The following is a 16784-nucleotide window of genomic DNA, read 5'->3' on the forward strand; positions in this document are numbered from 1 at the left end:
CAGATGCTTGTCTATGTTGGTGTTCATCTTGATGACATTCTAATTCATAAGTAGTCACTTGATGAAGTAGCTTTTTTACTGAAGGAAACATATGGGAGTTTGGTCAGTCAGCCAGTTTCAGCATGATAGCCTAATAATGTTTCCATATGTGATAAATACATGAACCGATGAACATGCCTTTATTTGGCAGCATAGTTTTATTTTCCATCACTGCATGCAGGTAACCAGGTAATCTAAAAAAATTTACAAAGGTGAATGTAAATATTTGCCTGAATTCATCAAAACTTGATTAGCTTTAACTGACAAAGCCTCCTTTAATCCTTTCAAAATTTCTGGAGAACTGAGTGATGCTCTGCTCCCATAGTTAAAGCACACAGAACTTGCAAAGACATCCATGCAGTAGTTCTGTTTGGTGTTTTTTCTTTCGTTTGCCTTCAAGTAGGTTTCAGCTGAACCTTTTCAGTGGGTGATATGAGTAAGAAATGATAATTATTTTTGTTTTTACTTTAAGGTAGAGTAGATCTTGCTGTGTAATTCATCACCATATATTCCTGTGGCAGAAACTGAAAGAAGCTTTCTTTAATATAATAGTAACATGCATCAATTACTGTCACCTATTCAAACATCAAATACTGAATTGGGCCTCTGTTTACTGGAGATGACAGCTGTTTGGGGAAACTAGTTTGGGTTTGTTTGCAGTTAGTCTATGGGAAGGTATAAAAGCAAAGAGCCAGTTATGTAAATATTTGCTGATCTGTTACAATAGTATCTTATTCTGTCTAACAGCAAACAAGAGGTCAGCAGAAGAGCCAATCCCATTACATGAAGAATTCATCTACTGTTGTGGAGCTGCTACCCATGTCTTAAAGTGTGGGCCTTGGAAAGACCTCTCAAAAGATGAAAGCAAAAATCTACCCAGGCTCTTATTCATGATTATTCCCGGTAAGGGTCATCTTTTGTTTAACTCTAGAAGTGCAATGATTGGAAATTTGTTCAATTTCAGGTCTCACTAGGTAAGTGGTAGAATTTGATCTGTGCATATGGCAAAAAAATCAGTAGTATTTCAGTGGTGAAATTTCTTTGTTATATTTGATTACTACTGTTATCTATAGTTGTAACTGTGCAGTAAGGTAAAACAGAAATTAGGATGTCTCACTTAGTTACTCTGTGGTGGTGGTTTGCTGACAACATTACAGGTAGTTTTTGGTTTTTTCCATTGCTCTCCTTTTATTTATTTCTTGCACATTGAAGTACTGTAATGTCAGCTGTGTGCCAACTGAAAGATGGAAGTTACAGTATTTGAGGGAAAATTCTGTATCCAGTAGATTTTTAAAGTTGAGTGTGCTATTTTTAATAGTAAATTATTTTTACGTTAGAATGCATTGAATAGTTCTCAGTTATATTTAAATCTGTTCATCCTAAAATGAAAGGTATAGATTTTCATTTACCATATGTTAACATTAACAGATAAGTCCTAAATTCATCTGAATTCATTAAATTCTGCTAGTGAACTGTAGGAATTTGGACAATAGCAGAAGTAGAGCTTGAGCCCACTCACTTTCACTGCCTTAAGAGTTTGCAGATTTTTTTTTAATGCTTCCTACTATCTGAATGTCTTGAATACTATTGTTACTTCCCCAAGAATTAGTGGTGTAAATAATGAGGCTTCTGATTATCCACATCTTTGGTTTACTGTTTCTGTAAGAGTATACTCTGTTGCTGTTTATGGGCCAGCATGCAGGTTGGACCTTAGCAGTGAAAGAGAGCGCAGGTTCCTTTTTGCAGTATTTTTGCAAGGTTTTAGAAGCCCTGTGGAATATTTTATGTTAGTTTCTTTGGGCACAATGATTTTATGCCCTTGCCTCCTGGAGTTGAATAGTGTAGCTTGTAACTCAGTGACAGTAAAGTTTAAATTCTTCCCTTAACTGAAAAGAAGAAATAAGCTTCCTATGATTATATCTTGTTACTGTTTCATGGGAACAACTTTTTAAGCCAGATACTGCATAGTGTAACTCTTCTTAGTAAAAGACTGACTGTAGATACCCAGATTCTCAAACAGTTTGCCAGAGGTGCAAGCCTGATTTGATGCTTTTCAGTTGCCGCTTTCTTCCAGTTAAGGCATTTCTGGAAGGCTTAAGTGAACAGCTAAGTGTTTATTTCCCCCCAAGTTCTAGAGCCTTCATCTGTCTTCAGGTTGTGATACCCTTGTGTTTGGGTTGGTAGTAGAGCCTATAACTAGGGTAAATCTGCAAAGCTAAGAGCACAAAAGTTGAACATTAGCGTCCAAGGCAAGGTACCTCTGCAAGACATGTAAGTTAATTCTGCTCAAAATATTTTCTGGGCTGTGTATTCATCACAGGAAACTTTGTCATGCAAGAAAATACAGTGACAGTGGCAGGGCTACAGGGAGCTTATTTCCTGCTGAACAACTCTGTGAAGACTTCTTAATAACATCTTACTTTAACTAGATAGGTATCCAGAAATAGACATCAGTGAAATGTTCAGAGTGCTTCTATCGTGGTTGGCAAGCTTTTGTGAGGAACTGATTTATGGTTTTTCTCTTATTTCAGAATTATGTTGGTAACAAACTGGAAGCTGTCTTAATGAGGAAACAATTGAAAAATGCAGCAACCACAATAATGCTGTCTTCATTTTAGATATCCAAATTCAGTAGTGAATCAAGTTACCCAAGCTCCTTGCTATAGCTGGCAGGGAGCTGACTAGGACCTGGCATAACGTAATGCAGTTTTGCTTCTCATAAATCAGATGTTTTTTTTCTTACTGGTATATACCTTGTTTTTAGCCTTCAAGGGAGTTTCTGTCTGCCAACACAAAAAACACGGCCTTAGGAGAAATCCGGACATTTGGGTCATCTGGCAACATGTTCGTGTACCTAAAGAGTTAGGATTAGCATTCCCTTCATGCTTTTGTAACTTTCCAAGTAATGAAAAGTGGAGTCCTTGTGGAATCCAGCAATTTTCACACTTGAAAGGCATGTATCCCTAGTTGAGATTCTTTATGGAATGAAATAAAGAGGGGCAAAGGGATGCTTGGTACAAGTCAAGGAAAAAAACATCCAGACAGGGCAACTCACTGTCAGAAAGAAGAGTCTCTGAAAGTGGTTAGTCCTACTGCATGTGATACATTGGTCTGCATATTGAACTGCTCTGGTACGTACTGTTCCAGTCTTAATGAATTTCATGCATATGATTTTGTTTATATGTAATCAAAAAAAATGAGGTTGAAGGTGGGTATAGAAGAGAAAGATGATAACATTCTAAGTTTGTGCTGGAATCAAATCGTTGCAAGAGATTTGAGAGAAAGTCCTGTGTACTTATTTTCTTTTTTTTTTTTAGTCAGATTTCTTCATAACGGGGAGGGTTTCTTTTTGGTCTGACTTTATTATTATTTTTTTATTTAAAAAAAAAAAAAAAGGAGGGAGAGGGAGGAAGCTGACTCCAAAACATTCTTCTACTCTGAAATCAGTGGCAGAATTCCCATTGACTTTAAATGAGGCAGGATTCTGCCTCCTGAGGACTGGTAGCTCACTGTGCTTGAAGTAGTTGGAATACAGAACATGCAGCAGAGTTCAATCTCATTTAACTACAACAAGCTAGTGGTTTTATTGATGGCAGTCTGTGTAAACTTATAATTTTAATAATGTTTTACTATATTAGTTGAAATGTTTAATTCACTTTTTTGTTCCGTAACATTTTTTCCCTGTGTAAGCAAAACCTCTGTATAGGAGTAATAATGTGTTTACTGAAGTAATTACTGTGTGAAAGGCCCAGTATTTCCTTAGTCTAGAATATACGCATATACTTGTTTGCCTTTCTTAACATGAATTCTTTTCTGTTAAAATCGATGAGTTTTACTCATAAGAGTAAAATTAAAAGTGTACAGTTGAAGGATCAGTTCCATGGTTTTCTGGAAATGTAGGTGTTGGGGAAAGGACAGGAATTACTTTTCCTCTTGTGTCATAAAGGTCTGTTTACCCTTTTGCAATGTTTGTTTAGTGTAAATAACAGTGAAGTATAAAATCTACTGCAGCAACATCTAACATTGCTTGGGTTCATTGAAAACCAGGATCCACCAAGTGTTACAGAATATTCTTTACTGTTTTAAGAGTATCTGTCTATTTGTGTCTGTGTATTTATGAAAACATTTAACTCTGTAAATAAATACAGTACAAACTTTAAAACCACCGTGCTGTTTAGCTCATGAAGTTTCACTGTTCATCAAGTTTGTCTTGCATTTCATTGCAGGACTGCATTGCAATACCTTCATTCCAGGCTTCGTAATTTTTGTTATTATTTCTGTAAACTAGGCAATTTTGTTATTTGAATCTTGTACTTAAAAAGCTTAAGTTCACAGTCAGTAATGTATAATGTAAATAACATTTGTTGTGGTAAAGCATGCTACGCAAGTTTAATGTGCAGAAATAATTTCAGAATTCTGTTCTTTGGCATGCATGCAGAGTATTACCTACACTTGCCAAGTTTCTTGATCTGCCTGCTTGCAGTTGGATTGCTCCTGGGTTATTGGATCATCTTACTGTTTTACCAGTTCATGAAGTGAATTGGTGATGTTTAAGGCCTATGAGAACTTAAGCAGACACTTTTTTTTAATTACAAAGTTTTAATACCCTGAGCCAGTCCTCTGAGTTGGAGAGTTGCTTGTGGTGTTCTGCACAACAGTAAGTGAGGGCTTGAATTCTGACCACCTAGGAGCAGTAACATGTACTTGCATCAAGACTGTTGTCACTTGAAGACTACTTAACTGTTTGTCAGCAGTGAAAACAGTGCAAACAATTTGCCTGGATTATGACAGATCTTTAAGGTATTCTCCCTTGAAGTGAGACTTCCTCTTAAAGTCTTTGAAGTTCTATTTTTGACTGTAATGTAGAGACTCTGAAAAGGTTTCAATAAATTACGAGGCTTTGTCTTCATCTGATGTTTTGATATTTAACAATCATCCCTCTCAATTTGCATAAGAAAAGTTACATCAGGAATCACCATGTAATAATACTACGCACTAAGACTAATTGTATAACCCTGAACCTTGGTTCCTTTATTTTGGGTTTGGGGTTTTTTTTTTGGGGGGGGGGGGGGGGCCTGGCGTGGTTGGCTCCCACTAAAACGGTGGGGTTTTTTTAAGCTGTTAATCATTTACTTAGCTCAGCAGTTGCTGGAATTAGTAGCTCTTCAGAGGTCTACTGTCACCATGAGACGAAGGGGTTTGCGTAATAATAAAAGAATCTATTTCCTCATTCTACAAGCTGTGTAAAGCTTGTTTATTCCAATTGTCTTCAGTTTGGTTTTAGAATGTGCTTTAATTTATGTGATTAAATGTCCTTGTTGGTACGTAATCTGTGTGTTTGTCTACATCAAGTATTTGTCTACAAGAACTGCATTGGCTCTAGTAAAGACATAGTGTTGGCAGATTAAGTTGCAGCATGGAGCTTCTGGCAACCTTGGCCAGAATGTAATCCAGAGACCTGTATGTGACTCTTGGTACTTAATGTGTAATTAAATCAATTAAAAAAAAGACAGATCAGAACTGTTTTATGTGAGGCAAAATCTGATTTTGGTGTAGAGACCACTGAGCTACTCAAGGAAGGTACTTCCATCCTCTCAGAAACTACTTTTTAAGTGGGCAGCCAGTATCTCCTCCCCCAGGGCACAGTGCTGTTCACCATTTGCCTTTGGAATACAACTGGAGGAAGGGGAATGCTGCTGGCAATAGACAGCCAGGTGAAGAGGAAAGATGACCTTTTACCTCCTGAGCAAGGGGACTTCTGGGTTATGTTCTGCTCCATACAGTTTGTGCTCACAGTCACTGAATGAGCTTCAGCAACCATTCTATAAACAGAGTCAAGAACCTGTTCCTTCTGAATCTATTAGACAGTAAAAGCTGCATTTTTCCTCCTTTGGGTTTTGTGGTTTGGGGTTTTTTTTTGACTGATTAGTGTCAGCGCATCAGTAGTAGGAAAAAATGTTTGTCCAACCTCACCTCATCTTTTACCTCTGTAGTTTTGTCACTATCAGCCTGGTTATGAGAGCTCTCCTGTGGTTTGGTTTGGTTGTGTTTTGGTTTTGGGGTTTTTTTGTTTGGTTGGGTTTTGGTTTAGTTTTGGGAGGGGTGTGTGTTTGTGTTTTTTGTAGGGTCAGGCTAGGTCCACGTCACCTCATTCAGAAAGGCACTCTAAGGTCCAATTCCATCCAGCCTAATATAAAACACCTAATTAAGGTGCTAAAGTAAGGAGCGTAAGTTCCGGGGTACTTTGTTTAATCAGTAACTAGGGATGAGCACTACCATGAGCGTGTTTGCCTACTGAGAGGTTAGGTTGCCTTGAGATGTTCTGAAGTCTGTGGAGATAATCAAAACTTGACTGGGTGCATACCTGGGCAGCCTGCCCTAGCTGACCTTGCATGAGCACAGGGTGGGCTGGGAGATAGATCTCTGGAGATCCCTTCTGACTTCAGTGATCCTTCAAATGTGACCCAGGGACGGGGCAGCCAGGCTCCTTGTCCAGGTGTGGATTCTGATCTGGAATTTTGTGGTGCCTTCAAAAGGTAGTAAAGATAAGTACATGGATAATCTTAGATAAGTATTTGATTAGAATTAGCCACTCTTGAAAGCTATAATTTAAGGTACCTTCTCCTTGCCTTTACAGCCATACTGAATAGCATGTGCCTTATCACTGGAATTGGGTTTGTTGAGTGCTGGGAACCAAACAGAATTAAAAATTGGTAAGGAATAAAGAATGGTACTTAAACGTGGCATGGAAAGACTATGCCAGAAGAGGGAGCTGTTTTAAAGAGTAGGAAAAAATAGAGTGTTTTTTTGAAAGTTTACTGCTGTAATAGCCAGCTATACCATTTACCAGCAGACTTGAAGCTCTCATCTGAATGCATAGGTAAGCACTGACTGTTTCTCTACTGTATGTGTATCACAAAAAGTTAGTAGTTCTTGTAAGATTGTTCATGTGACTGTGATTCATCAGTTACATTGGTTGTTGAGGATCATAAAAATGTCTTGTACTTGCTTTAGGAGGACTGAAATACAGGAAGTCCACCCAGAATGTAGAGACTGTAAGGATTAGAGTGCTGGGGCTTCCATTCCCAGCCTTTCCACTGGGTTACTTTTCAATAGATGGCTAGTAGTCCTTGCAAATTGTGTACTAAATCACCAAATAAACCATCAAATTTGCAAAATTTATATTATCAATCACCTGTGTCTCTAAGCTAGCATTGTTACAATCAGCTAACACTAAGTAAATAAATGAACAATAAAAGCACAGCTGCATGGAGTGAGACATCAAATGCTTCCTCTCCTGGAATGTTTAAGTCATTGACCAACTCAATGGGCAACTCCACTCTTACTGATTGTGTGGATTTCTTGTACCAGGATGTATATCATCTTGTGATGTACAGCAGTAAATATCCAAATGACATTAAGGAAGAATAACTAATCATATTTAAGTACATCAGGTCTTTCTTAAAGGAATCGTTCATTTAACTTTGGATTCTGATGGTTTGAGTTAAGTAATGTTTTCAGATGCAATGAGAATTTTTAGAAGAAAGCCATAGAGTAACTGCATTGGTGCTAATGTTGAAATAAGCTGTACAGGACTCCTGTTTACACACTAACTTGCACTTCATTTTGCCTAATTCTGTATCACATAGTTTTGATGACCTAAAGCTGAGGCAGAAAAGCTGTTTCCTGTGTGAATGTATATTTGCTGTCATATTAACACTGTGCTTTATGTATTTATCTTTACTTCTACTAGTGTAAGATATAAGTTGCATAGGTTCTATTATCTTTGCTTATTTTGACCATACCTTCAATGCTGCTATTGTCCATCCTCAGCTGAAGCATTGGAGGAGAGAAGGGAAATTTAGGTTTTGAACGGTAAAGATGGTGTTATTTAACACACCTAGTCAAAGGAATCAATTTAAGAGTCCTGTTTGGTTGGATTATTGGCTCCTTTGACAAGGCACATGGAGGATTATGCAGCTCAGAATGGCATCTAGTCCAGATGGCACACTTGAGTCATGTGTGGCTAATCAGGAACCAAAAAAAGGCTCAATTTTGCTTCTAAAATTCTGTCCTGAGGTAGATGTTTATATCCAAACAGGGGATCCTGCTCAGCTATCTGTGTGTACACAGATGCTCATTCTATTTATTTAACAAAGGCTCCTCTTTTACATATTAGCTTAGCAGCAGCATTCATCTGTTCTGTGGTATTTGCTTCAAACTTCACTTCATCCTGAAGATATTAAACTTGAGCAGAGTATTCACTGTAGAATATCATGCCTGACCGGGAGTTAGCGAGGAGAGGATGGCAGATTCCCTGCAGCTCTTTCATGAACAGAGGAAGAGAAATGCTATGCTCTTATCGTGGCCTGTCCTGCACAACTGCAGTGTAGGACTTGATGCGACCACTTGATGCCTTGAATGCATGGCTTGCCTGCTGACTGCTCTTTGCACTGGCTCTAGGAAAGCTAACTGCTAGTCACAAAAGTTTGAAAAGCATCCTTCCTTGTGTCCCACCTGTCTGTCTTACTGATCTTATGTGATCAACATCACTTAATTGGAGCCTTTCAGGAAAGTCTCTACCACTCCCTGCTTTTATTAGCAGTTGAGATTTACGTAATTGAACTCTTTGGATTGGAGCAGTCTGTAAGGAAACTAGGTGGCAGGACTGGGCAATTGATAAGAGTTCTTGCATTCAGGTAGCTTTTAGAACCATCAAGTAAGGTATAAAGCAGACATTGAGGAGTCTAATTTAGTATGGAAGTCACAAATTGTTTGTAGAGTGTACATTAAGGCCCGCCAGGCATTAGAAATCTAAGAGCTTAGTGCTTGGAGCGCTTAGAAAACTTCCTAAGGCCATTATTTCACAATTCAAAATGTTTGTCAACAATACTGGCATAAGACATTCCTGTTCCCACCATACTGTGCCACTTTATCCGTGGGTTATGCCAGAACAATAGTTTGAGAGATCATACTGTGAATTAAACAAATACGTACATTTATTTCTGGGGTCTTTTTAAAGCTGGAACAGTTCTCTGTTCGGGTTCACAGCACGCCTCCACAGAGTTGTGCCAGTGTAATTCAGGAGCTTGTGACCCATGGTGGGGCGGTGGGAATGATGGTCAAGGGAGAATTCTGGTGGGACTTCTTCAGCTGGACGTGCTGCAGAACTTTCTGTTGCTAAATTATGGTGTCAGTCATATGTCAACATGCAGCACATACATGTGGGTTCACATGCTCAGTCTTGAGACTTCTGTAGAAGTTGGTACCCCACCAGTCACACCAGGTGGTAATGATTTGCTGAGAATGCTTCTCCCTTGTGACTTCTGCTTTTGTTTGCATTGCAGCTTGATGAAGCTGCCAACTCTCCACATTTGACCCTGAGGTCTCAGATTTTGACATGGATAATTTGTATTTTACATTGCTTTGAAATTATTTTTTTTTTCTGAATAAAAAATGAGACAGTGGGAAAGGAGTTTTCTTACTCTCCAGTAACTGGTATACATGATGCAAAAGCAATCTGTGAGAAAAGACAACACTGTAAAGTTAAAAGTTTCTGTAACATAGCAATCCAGGTAGAAGGTTCTACATAGAGCAAGCTAACATATTTTCCCCTTTCCCTATGACTATAGGTCTTATCAGCAGATAAGACTAAGAGCAGGGCTTTCTATTTCAGTGAGGCATAAGTACAGTGGAATACTTCCGATTCACATGGTTGCACGGGATATGTATTATATATGATCATATTTTGTAAATTTGCATTTGAACAGGAGCAGAAACACACACAAAAAAACCCCAGCCCAGCCCTGTCTTCCTAACATTGCCAAAGCCACTTCTTCCAACTTTTCTATCCTTATTTTATCTCTAACATGAATATTCATGGATTAATTATGAGATCAGTCTTACTTTCAGCTGACCATGTATTTTTCTCAGACAGCAATGGATATAAGGTGCTGCTAACTGATGGAGCTCTTAGTGGTTAGTAATACTTTAATTTTAATGCATAGATTATTTGGTCTGTTTATTTCTGATTTATAAAATGGGAAAAATGAAATCTCTTTCAGTCAAGTGCTTGAGGACTCGTCAGTGGGATGTTCTAGCTTGACTCACACCAAGGTTCTTTGAGGGCTCTCCCTTTTACTTTACTCAGCTAAATAGTTTGACTCCCTAAGAACATTATTTTTGGTGGATAACACTAGTTTGTACCTACTTGGTTTCTGCTTTTAACCCCCATAAAACTTCGAATACATTTGTCAATTTTCCCCAAATTTTTCGAGGGATAAGGGATTCAAAGTGATACCAAAAAAAAGTTTGGCCAGAAGACATACATGCTGTAAAACATAAAAAAAAATGTTTTTACAAATATGTTAGGAACAGAAAGAGGGTCAAGGGTAATCATCCTTCATTGGATGCAGCAGGGATCATTGCCACAAAGGGTGAGGAAAAGGCTGAGGTATTTAACACTTTCTTTACCTCAGTCTTTAATAGCAAGACCAGCTTCCCTCTGGGTACTCAGCCCCCCGAGCTGGAACACAGGGATGAGGAGGAGCAGAATAAAGTCCCCACAGTCCAGGAGGAAATGGTCAGTGACCTGCTGCTCCACTTAGACATGCATAAGTCTGTGGGGCTGGATGGCATCCACCCAAGGGTGCTGAGGGAGCTGGCAGAGGAGCTCGCCAAGGTGCTCTCCATCATTTATCAACAGTCCTGGCAAAGTGGGAAGGTCCCAGCAGACTGGAGGTTAGCCAGTGTGATGCTCACCTACAAGAAGGGCAGGATGGAGGATCCAGGGAACTACAGGCCTGTCAGCCTGACCTTAGTGCTGGTGAAGGTTATGGAGCAGCTCATCCTGAGCACCATCAATGCAGCGTGTGCAGGACAGCTAGGTGATCAGGCCCAGCCAGCCTGGGTTTGTGAGAGGCAGGTCCTGCTTGATGAACCTGATCTCCTTCTATGACAAGATGACCCACTTAATGGATGAGGGAAAGGCTGTGGATGTTGTCTTCCTGGACCTTAGTAAAGCCTTTGACACCATCTCCCACAGCATTCTCCTGGAGAAACTGGCTGCTCATGGCTTGGACAGGTGCACTTTACGCTGGGTTTAAAGCTGGCTGGACAGCTGAGCCCAAAGAGTGGTGGGGAATGGAGCTATGTCTCGCTGGTGGCTGATCACACAAGGTGTTCCCCAGGGCTCAGTGTTGGGGCCAGTTCTGTCTAATATCTTTATCAATGATCTGGACAAAGGGATTGAGTGCCCCCTCAGTGAGTTTGCAGATGACAGCAAGCTGTGGGGGGAATGTTGATCTGCTTGAGGGCAGGAAGGCTCTGCAGAGGGATCTGGACGGGGTGGGCTGATGGGCCAGGGCCAGTTGTACGAGGTTCAACGAAGAGAAGTGCTGGATCCTGCAGCTGGGTCACGACCCCATGCAATGCACCAGGCTTAGGGAAGAACAGCTGGAAAGCTGCCTGGTGGAAAAGGACCTGTGGGTGCTGGTTGACAGCTGGCTGAGCATGAGCCAGCAGTGTGCTCAGGTGGCCAAGAAGGCCAACAGCTTCCTGGCTTGTGTCAAAACCAGCATGGCCAGCAGGACAAGGGAATTGATTGCCCCCCTGTAACTTGGTACTGGTGAGGTCGCATCTCAAATACTATGTTTACTTCTGGGCCCCTCACTACAACAAAATCATTGAGGTGCTGGAGCATGTCCAGAGAAGGGCAATGAAGCTGGTGAAAGGTCTAGAGTACAAGCCTTATGAGAAGCAACTGAGGGAACTGCGGTTGTTTCACCTGCAGAGGAGGAGGCTCAGGAGGGAACTTCCTGCTCTTTACAACTGCTTGAAAGGAGGCTGTAGGCAGGTGGGTGTCTCTTCCACTTCTCTCAAGTAACAAGCATTAGGACAAGAGGAAGTGGCGTCAAGTTGCGCCAGGGGATATTTAAATTGGATCTTAATAAAAATTTCTTCACAGAAAGAATTGAAACAGGCTGCCCAGGTAGGTGGTAGAATCACTATCCCTGAAGGTTCAAAAAAGCATAGATGCAGTGCTTAGGGACATGGTTTACTGGTGGACTTGTCAGTCCTGGGTTAATGGTTGCACTTGATGATCTCAGAGGTCTTTCCCAACTTAAATGTTTCTATGAGTCTGTACTGGTAAAGTACCCCCTGAAAGAAAAGTGTGTGTTCTATCCATGTTCTGTATTAGAAAATTCAGCTCTTAGGATATTGCTGTCCGTTATTTTTGCTGCTTACGGACTACATGTTTGTGACTAATATTTTAAAATATGTTGACAGTTGTGCTTTGTTTACTGGGTCAGCCCACCAGCTTCCATTGTCTTTAGAAATGAAAAAAAAATATCTGTCATTAAAATTAAAAACTTTTTCATGCAAAGAAGAGCCTCTGTTTCGGATCTAGGCTTGAAATTTGCCACTGTTGTTGAATTTCCCAGTGTTCCAGAGGTACCTCCGATGGGGGCTTGGTGCTTTTGAGCTTGTTAAGTTTGAGGAGGCAGAGCAGTGATACTATGGTTGAACATCCGACTGTGCTTGACAGTATTTTCCCTCCACTAAATCTGGGTGGCAGATGTGACTTTCTGAAGTAACTTACTGAAATAACTTACTGAAATTACTCAATCCGCGGTCTGTCTTCTCTCTGTCCTCTCCCTGCTAATGAGGTGGTGTTTTCAGCATGGATCCGTCCTGCCTGGCTGCGTACAGCATAATCAGGGGAGGAAGTGATCCCTCTACTGCAGCGTGCAGAGGCTTGAGTTGGCTGGGGTTATGGAAAAGTTGTGTTCTAGGGCAATTTGCTTGATTTGACTGTTTAGAAAAGGGTCTGTTTCTCTTCATGGGATGTCTGAGGCAGGAGGGAAGAAGAAATTACTTCCTGAAGTACCTACCTATGAGGGAAATACAGCGTTCATGGGCATTGTGTACAAATAATGCAAGGAAAATGTATTAAGCTACCAGTGTATAATGTACTTTTTCCTCCCTTGCAGCTGCTGCCAGAAGTACCTGAGCTGATAAGGATTTGCCTTGCTATTAAATATTTTGACCTAGTTATCTCTGAAAATAAAAAGTAAATATTCTCTTTCTGATTGTAGTTAACACATGGCCTCATTTCTATCTGAACAGTAACTCCTATGGATCATTTCAGCTACATTAAAAATAAATTTGGCCCATTATGTTCAATATCTCGATTGTGGAAAACAATAGAGCCAAAAATTCAGTAAGTCATAACTCTTGCAGTTGTTTTCCTGTTATGGGCATGATAAAAGATTTTGTTCATTGTCCTGATTTCAGTTTCTGAAAACAATCTTTGATTATTCCTGATGGATTTAAAAATTCCCATAGTAATAAATAAATAGGTAGTAATACATACTTAAGAGCTGCCTTCCACCTTTATGTTTTGGAACTTTTAAATCTGTAATTGCAGCCTTCTCTTAAGAGGCAGAAGCTCTTCACAGTAGGTTTTAAATGGCTAAACATCTGTGCTTGCGAAGTGACTTGAGTTTATGAATGAGGAAGGTGTTTGCCTGAATGAAATGTTTTGGTTGAAGTCTTCATGGAGCATCTGCTTAGGACCAGTACTAATACCTGAACTACAAGGCCTTTTCCTCTACCAGACACGCTGTGGTGCCAATGCAGACAATTTTCTCCTTGGTAAATCTTAGTTTATCCATATGCAGAGCAGTTTGTTCTTTTGTCTTGCATTTCTGAAGACTAGTAAGAAACGCAAATGCAGAATTCATTTGCAAAATCACCTTAGACTGTTTATTTCAAATATTACATTCTCTTGACAGTCTTGATGTAAAAAAATTGCAGAAACACATTTTCAAGTCTTTTTTCTGCAGTTAACTGTCTTCATGTTCTCCATTGCTATTTGTTTCCCATCTGCCATTTTATTCTAAAAACTATCTTACAAAACAGAAGCAAACCCAAAAATGTTATAATCCCAAAGCCCCTAGACCAATGCTTTTCTTTTTCATAACTGACCAGTGTGGTATAACATAGGGAGATCTCTGATGCAAACTTGAAAACTTACTTTCTGGTGCCATTTGAATGTATTGCTTGCTTCCTTCTTGTATATTATTCAAAAGTGGTCAAATCTTGAGAGCTGTACAAAACAAGTAATTTGTGGTTATCTGGGTTTTGAATTGTTTATTTTTCTTGCCTTTGTCTTTTTCCTGCTGATGTTGTCTCATCAGGGATGTGTTGTTATTCAGATGTTTCATGGGCTTTCTTGTGAACCCGTTTGACATCGTCTCATGTTCGTCTTCGCACACTTCCTTTGTTCTCTCCCTTTCTTTCAGAAGGAGGTTTGTTTTCTGTTGGTCCAATTCTGCTTCAGACTATGAAACCGACTGAAAAATTCCCACTAGAAATTCTAGACCCAGCACAGACCTCACTGCAGCCCCTCTGCTAGCATCAATTGTAGGACAGATTGGATCAGACAGAGCAACCACATCAGAGGTGTTAAAAGTAGCTGTATCTGTCTTCATCTGCTTAAGCATCTGCTTAAGAGACTGTGTATGTGTAGGTGTGTACTGGGAGTCCTAATTAATTGTGTTCATTTTTCATTTGCTATGGAGAAAATGGAACAAAAAATACTTAATTGTAAGCATTAGAAAATCCTGCTTTCTGCCTTTAAAAAATGTGACACATTCAGTATTCCATTATGAACTCAACTTTTTTCAGTTTTGTATCTCAATCTTGACTCCCTTCCAAGAACCATTAATATACAGACATATTAAAAAAACCCCAATAATAAAATCAAGGCCTTTTTGTATTTATGTACCTGTTTTACCTGGTTGAAATGTTAGATGTAACTATGGAAATACATCTGGGGATTTGATAACACTTGCAATATCACTTAATCACAAAGTCCAGTAAGCTGGCCGTGGGCAAAATCAGGGTTTCAGACTTTGTATCTTATCTTCCTGGATAGATGCTGTTAATCATTCATATGAGGAAACAGACATGTACTGTCACAATTTCTAGCTGGGATTTTTTATTCACAGACTTCAGGCACCATTGTCACTTGGGCAAAACCAGCTGTGTTAAGTTAATGCAAGTTTATTGACTGTCCATGGGATTTCTTTAGAGGTAAATGAACCCACATTTGTCCTAAAAGTGGAACAGTGTTGGAGAACAGCAGATAAGCTTATTTGCTTTGCAAAATGCATATAAAGAATGTGTATTATAAAATCCAATATGTATGTCTTATAGCTGTATCAAAGTAAAAACTCTTGAGTGTGTGTGTAGGGAAAAAAAGTGAAATGTTCTTGAAAAACCTTTCTAATAAGCTGTCTTACAGGCACCTGGTTGAATCCTTCTGAGATTCCCTGTTTTCAACATAGGCAAATATATTAAGGTGTTTTCCAGGCAAATTCATGATTCTGGAGTTACAGAGGATCAAACAAGAGTTTTCACATGTGTTTCTGTATAATGCCCTTGTAATTATTTGCTTTTTGGCTGATGCTGCTCATCTGGTGTACGAACTATAAACAGAACATAGGATAAAGAATGCGAGTCCCTTAGACGTGCAAACAGGTGAAAACTTAATTGACGTGAGTTTATGATGATCATTCAAATGTTATTTGAGATGTTTTATTTGAAATCCCTTGACCCTGCATGTCAGAGAAACCTGTGTGTTTCCTTTTAAGGCCTGATCATCAGCCATGGTGTCAGTTTCTGCAGTTTTCTCCCAAGTGTGAGAACATCATTGTGTTTTTTACATGCTCCATTTAAATCCTCCTGACATCTGCGTGGGCTGCTTTCCATTCATTAACATAGGGGAGTTGCATCTTCCATGGTGGCTGGTCAGATGCCAGAGACAGATTAAGTTTCCTTGAGCGAGTAACTTGTCATTTAGACTGCGAGTTGGAGCTGGGACTTTGGCAGCTCTGCGAAGAGGCAGTGAGAATCATTGCCACAAAAATGATTTTTGTGTGGTCCTGCTGTGCACCCCTGGATTTCAAATTTGATTTATGGCTGCTCATTTAAGAAAAAAAAAAAAAGTCTGCATTTGGTTTTGTTGCAGGAGATTATCATATAAATACTGCAGCATACATACTTAATTCTGAAACTGTGGATTATTTCTAAAATTGAACTCATGCTAATTGCTGGCATATTTTCCAGTTCTTCAAAGTTCTCTGTAAACGCACTGTTGGCTGTGTATTTCCCTTCTTCTATTCATGTAGCTGACTTTATTCTTTATGGCCCTGCTGAGGTCCCAGAGCAGACAGAAAGCAACTGCTAGAGAAGTGCTTGAAGCACCACAGCTGAATGCCAGCTACTGCTGATACAGATGGTCAGACTTCTGGAGGCACAGCTGAAAACACTGGGGAACATCTCACAGGACAGTGCACAGAACCCAAAAGTTCGTTTCAAAACAAGGTGCAAGAAAACTTGTTGCTGTTTGGGATGATTTAGCTACACATAAATTTCTTCTTGACTCCCCACCACTCTTGGCTTTTACTATAGACTGCTTAAATAAATCCTTTTCAAGTTAGATATCCCTTCCAGAACTGCTAAGAATTGTTTTACTTTTATGTTTCAGTCTCAATTTCATTTCAGTAAGCTGTATATATTTTTGACCTACCTCTTTCTGGACAGAAGGCTTTTCATTTATGTTTTGGTATATGTTTTTGTTTCTAACCTGAAATATTTTGCTGTTGTGGTTTACATTGTACGCTAAGTCTGGGTTATCTAATACTAGTGTTCTCTTAATAATACTTTACATGTTACAT

The 16784-nt window shown here is 39.5% G+C and overlaps 1 protein-coding gene across 4 annotated transcripts in view; it reads left to right on the plus strand.

Annotated features, from left to right (window-relative positions):
• Nucleotides 1–16784, plus strand: part of LDAH (lipid droplet associated hydrolase) — a 124513-nt gene that overhangs the window by 16001 nt on the left and 91728 nt on the right. For all 4 annotated transcript variants that reach the window (XM_037391255.1, XM_037391256.1, XM_037391258.1 and 1 more), the window contains one exon: nucleotides 787–942. In XM_037391255.1, the coding sequence (XP_037247152.1) occupies nucleotides 787–942 (156 nt within the window). The remainder of the gene's footprint in view (nucleotides 1–786; nucleotides 943–16784) is intronic.

Source organism: Falco rusticolus, chromosome 6 (assembly GCF_015220075.1).
Source record: "Falco rusticolus isolate bFalRus1 chromosome 6, bFalRus1.pri, whole genome shotgun sequence".
Taxonomy (NCBI): Eukaryota; Metazoa; Chordata; class Aves; order Falconiformes; family Falconidae; genus Falco; species Falco rusticolus.